Below are 5,675 nucleotides of genomic sequence, written 5' to 3'. Positions count from 1 at the left end.
TGCACCAAGAGCTTGTAACACTCCAAAGAGAAAGGAAAAATTGAAATCGCATCATATGACCCCTTTAAATCCCAATCGATGCTGTTTTCAGTTGAAGAATGAACCGTACATATAGTGCGCCTTCCATACAATAAATCACAATAGGCTAAGCTCTGTGCGTTGTTACTTTTGATATGAAACAAAGTCTCAGATTTCAAATTCTGTCCATTATATTAGGAAATTCAACCAATAAATACCATTTTGGCGCTCTTTCATGTGGCGTGATAGATCGCTGTAGACACCTCAGAACTGAACTGATCGTCGCTTTCGCTTTACTACTAGTGGATACTCACCTGTGCATAATCAAAGGCATTGTAAAAGACTCGTGACAGTTTTATTTTTGTTCTGGAGGCTGATGATCCCGCGCTCTGCTGCCACACTGACTGAACAGGGCTGGGAAATACAGTTACAAATTACAATAGATCATCCTCAGTGTAATCTGTCAAAGTGACGAACAGCCTTCAGATTTTTCCGTCACTGCTAAAAAAAACTCCATCAATGACGGAAAATTTTCGGTTAACATGACCTCTGATATATAAGTGACCCTGGAGCACAAAACCAGTCTTAAGTTGCTGGGGTATATTCTTAGCAATAGCCAAAAAAAACATTGTATGTGCTGCAGAATACTGTTATAATAATAATAATAATAATAATAATATTATATTATTAATATTATATTATATTATATTATATAAATATAAACATTTATGTATTGCAGATAATTGTTGCAGATTGCTGCAGATAATGTAATATAATAAATATAATGAAAATATAATGAATGCAACATTAATATAATGCTAAAATATAATATTCAAAAATAAATATATTTGATATTAAATATTATAATGACATTTAATATTAATATAACATTTAACTATAATAATAATAATAATTATTATTATTATTATTATTGTTGTTGTAAATAAATATGATAAATAATAGGTATGATATTATAATGGCACTTAATATTAATATAAAATCCAACTATAATAATAAAAATAACTATTATTATTATTATTATTGTAAATAAATCTAATAAATAAAACACGTTTATACATAATAAATAATAATACAAAAAATTATATTTATATTAAAACCTAAAATGTGTTGGCACATACACATATATATATATATATATATATATATATATATATATATATATGTGTGTGTGTGTGTGTGTCATAGCACTAACATATTATTGCTCCTTTGTTGATTTTGATTGCTTCTATTTTCATCATTTGTAATTCGCTTTGGATAAAAGCGCCTGCTAAATGAATACATGTAAATGTAAATACTGAATATATCAGCTCTTAAACACTACAAGCAATGTTTCAGGGCTGAAATGACTATAGCTCCAGGTCTCGTAACAGTTACAGGGCATTATAGATCCACACACACTACGCATCGCTCCAGCATCAGTTAAAAGAGCTGTGATTGAGTTCAGATATTGACCAGCATCTGCATCGGGTCATTAAACTCACAATACATGACAGTAACACACGTCAAACCCCGTCCATCAGCGCTGAGAAACCATCCTCAATCAACACTTCACATGCAGAAAGTAGTTCTGGAATCACTTATTTAACTAATTGATATCGGAGACAAATATAAATCTGTGTCTGCATTTTCTAAAAAAAAAAATCGCAGCCATCACACTTGACCAATCAGAGGGAATATCTGGACCAAGAAGCCCCGCCCACTGAATGCTGAAAGCTATTATACAGTCTTATGGTGCATCGATGTTAAAGCGTGTGTTGAGGAAGCTTACGCTGCAGTTTTCTGGAGGCACGATCAGCTGTGTGATTTCTCCTCCGTGAACGCAGAAGATGTGCTTCATCTCGCCGGTGAAGATGTCCCAGATGATGACGGAGAAATCGACGCCGCCGGAGACCAGCGAGCGCTGATCGTAGCGCTGAGGAGGCCAGCCTACACACACACACACACACACACACACACACAGACGCAGATCAGTGCTTCATTCTAAATAAAGGAAAATACTCAGAAATGTGCTGGTTGTTGTTAGCATGTTGTTATGGGAGTGTGGGGCAGTGGCATCAAAAAACATTATCCAGTAGAAAACACTGCTGCAGAATACTGTTATAATAATAATAATAATAATAATAATATTATATTATTAATATTATATTATATTATATTATATAAATATAAACATTTATGTATTGCAGATAATTGTTGCAGATTGCTGCAGATAATGTAATATAATAAATATAATGAAAATATAATGAATGCAACATTAATATAATGCTAAAATATAATATTCAAAAATAAATATATTTGATATTAAATATTATAATGACATTTAATATTAATATAACATTTAACTATAATAATAATAATAATTATTATTATTATTATTATTGTTGTTGTAAATAAATATGATAAATAATAGGTATGATATTATAATGGCACTTAATATTAATATAAAATCCAACTATAATAATAAAAATAACTATTATTATTATTATTATTGTAAATAAATCTAATAAATAAAACACGTTTATACATAATAAATAATAATACAAAAAATTATATTTATATTAAAACCTAAAATGTGTTGCAAATAATATATAACATTGTAAATATAATTTTTGTTATTATGAAATACTAATATCAATAAGACTGTGTCACCCCTGCGCAGCATGTGTTCTCCCTGCAGCAGCTGAACGATGGCCGTCTGTGTAGCAGGAACGAGTACGATGCTGCCGTCTTCTCGTCCGCACACCAGTCGGCCCTGAGACGGGATGTAGACGCTCGCCGTCACCTTAACGGGCTCGTTAGAGACGGACAGGACGCTCAACTGGTCAATGATGCCGGCTGGAGACGGCATTAACTTATCAAAGGCCTCCTGAAGACTGATGCTGACCGACTCCTGCAGCTCTGGAGGAGGAGAGAAAAGCCTGTTATGAACATACAGCAGGACATACATGTGTTTCTGTGCTGTTTGAGAACTCTATTGCATTACATGCAGGAGTCAGTATCTGTAATACTACAAGCGGACACAAGAGAGCAGTGTGTATACTGCAGTACTGAACACACACTGCAGAGGGCAACACTGTACTGATGCAAGAGACTTTCAGATGCGTTAAAGGGGTCATATGATGCTTTTTTAAAGATCATTATATCTCTGGATTTGAGACTTTAGTCTTTGCAACTTCAGGGATCTTATCTATGCACAATCAGCTTGTAACACTCCAAAGAGAAAGGAAAACTTGAAATCGCATCATATGACCCCTTTAAAGCAACCAGAGTCACACTGAACAAATCTACAGCTGTTTGTTATTGAATACTAGCATATTACATCATGCAGGGTATATACTGAATACTGCCTGCTGTTTTTGGGAAATAGTACCAAAGACTATAGAAATACAAAAACGGTTCACTCCTATACCTATGAATGGGAGACAATATGACGAGATAGTCCCGCCTTCTAAATGAAAGGGACTGTGATAGTACTTTGGATGCCACCATGATTAATTGAACTTTAAAGATTATTATGCTTCATTGTTGTCACATGATCATCTTTTCCATTTTTCATTCGACCTCATTATATGCATGTGTTACATTGATGTTTATAACATTGCATTTGTGATTTTTTTTTTAAAGTTACAATATTGTTTAAAATATTCAGTAAAAAAGGTAAAAATACTGAAAATACTGCTTATAATATCCAGTTTGTGGAAAAAAAGTTGAAAAAATAGTTACATTATTGTTTTTAATATTCAAAGCCTGTTGTAAAAATGTTTAAAATATAGTTACAATACTGTATTATAATATTCAGTTTGTGAAAAAAATTAAAAAATATTTTAATGTCTGTTAAATACAATTTTTAATATATATGTTTTCATGTTTATTTTTTGTAATGTCTGAGAAGTATAACATTCAGTTTATGAAAAAAATTTATTTTCTTAAATGTTTGTTCAACAGAGTTAAAAACATGTTCTCATGTTTATTATTTGTAATGTGTGAGAAACATAATATTAAGTTTATGAAGAAAAAAAAAACTACTTAAGTAGTAGTAGTATATTTTTATTTAATGCCATGTCAGCATCTAAGGCTATTTTCATGGCAAAAACAATTAAAAAAAACACAAGTATAACAAACACAATAAAAAAACAGCAAACAAACAAACAAGTTATATTACACAAGATTTTTACATTAACGTGATACAAATTCTAAAACTTTTTCTGGCAAAATAACTCTTTAAGTGAGTTCACTTCATAAAAGAGTTTTCTACATACATTAAAAGCTGGACAGTCCAATAAAATATGTTTGGCAGAAAGGGGATAATACAGTTTAAAAAAAAAAAAGTTCAGTTTTTTGTTGTTGTTTTGTAACTTGTGAAAAACTTTTAGATTTTTTTTTAATGTTTGTTAAATCTAGTTTTGCCCTAAGTGTTGTAGAGAGCGGTGTACCTGTGGCGGAGGACAGCGGCTGTAAGGGTGACGTCTCTGGGATGCTCCACACGGTCAGTCGCCCCGCAGAGTCGCCCTGGATCAGCAGTTTGTGGAACGGCTCTCTCCGTCCGAAGAAGAAGCGCGTCACGGGAGGACAAATCAGGAGCTGCAGGAGACAGAAACATCAACATCTGCAAACATCCAGAGCTCCAGACAGAGCATCAACCTGAGCCTGCTGGTGTTCATCTGACCGCTGAAGCGTCTATGAGCTGCTGCTGAACTCGGAGCGATGTCGATGTGTGCATGGAAGCTGTTAAACATGAGCATCATCAGGGAAATCATCAGCTCATGCAGGATCATGGCTGAGGAACAGGACATCAGCCATTTCAGTGATGATACAGACATACTGACGGAAAATGACACAAAACGGAGTTGGTTTTTCACCACAATAAAAAGAGTTACAGCTGATTTAAAGCTAGCGTTCTTCAAACTGGGGTCTGGGGACCCTCAGGGGCCCATAAGGGAGTGGTAGGGGGTCTGTGAAAAAAAAAAGTAAAAAAAAATAAAATAAATAAAAAACTATAAGAATTAAGATTGGAATAAATAAATAAAATTGATAAAAATAGATGAAAATGCATAAATCATGAGATAAAAAATAAATGATAAAACAGATTAAATATTAAAAAGTAGATTAAAACAAATAAATAAATAAATACAAAAATAAGAAAGAAGAATAGGTTCAAATGCATAAATAATAAAAAAGTAGATTAGAATAAATAAATTGATTAAAGTACATTTAAAAATCAACTAAAATAAATACATTGATTAAAACATTAAAAAATGATTCAAAAAAGTAATAATAATTAGATTAAAATAAAATATTTAATAAAATAATTATAAAAAGCTCATTTAAATAAATAAATAACAGATTTAAATAGATGAAAATAAATGAAAAAAAAAGACTAAAATGCATAAATAATAAATAGAGATTAGAATAAATTAAAACGTGACAAAATGCACAATAAAAAATAGAATAAAATACATAAATAATAAAAAATTGATTAAAATAAATACACTAAAATAAGTAAATACTAAAAATGAGAATAAAATAAACAAATAAATAACGCATTTAATATATAAAAATAAATAATACCATTTTATTGTGGGTAGAAACATGATTTCAATGAATACAAATAAAATGTTTTCAAATATAATATCAAT

General features: G+C 31.2%; 1 protein-coding gene across 4 annotated transcripts in view; it reads right to left on the bottom strand.

The window, feature by feature from the left end:
• wdr7 (WD repeat domain 7) overlaps positions 1-5,675 on the bottom strand; it is a 141,354-nt gene that overhangs the window by 120,215 nt on the left and 15,464 nt on the right. For all 4 annotated transcript variants that reach the window (XM_016440090.1, XM_016440089.1, XM_016440087.1 and 1 more), the window contains exons 10-12: positions 4,473-4,620; positions 2,689-2,937; positions 1,808-1,965 (exon numbers count right to left, since the gene is read on the bottom strand). In XM_016440090.1, the coding sequence (XP_016295576.1) occupies positions 1,808-1,965; positions 2,689-2,937; positions 4,473-4,620 (555 nt within the window). The remainder of the gene's footprint in view (positions 1-1,807; positions 1,966-2,688; positions 2,938-4,472; positions 4,621-5,675) is intronic.

The sequence above is a fragment of the Sinocyclocheilus anshuiensis genome, unplaced genomic scaffold (assembly GCF_001515605.1).
Source record: "Sinocyclocheilus anshuiensis isolate Anshui unplaced genomic scaffold, SAMN03320099.WGS_v1.1 scaffold1151, whole genome shotgun sequence".
In the NCBI taxonomy this organism is placed as follows: domain Eukaryota; kingdom Metazoa; phylum Chordata; class Actinopteri; order Cypriniformes; family Cyprinidae; genus Sinocyclocheilus; species Sinocyclocheilus anshuiensis.
This window is presented reverse-complemented; position numbering and strand designations above follow the sequence as displayed.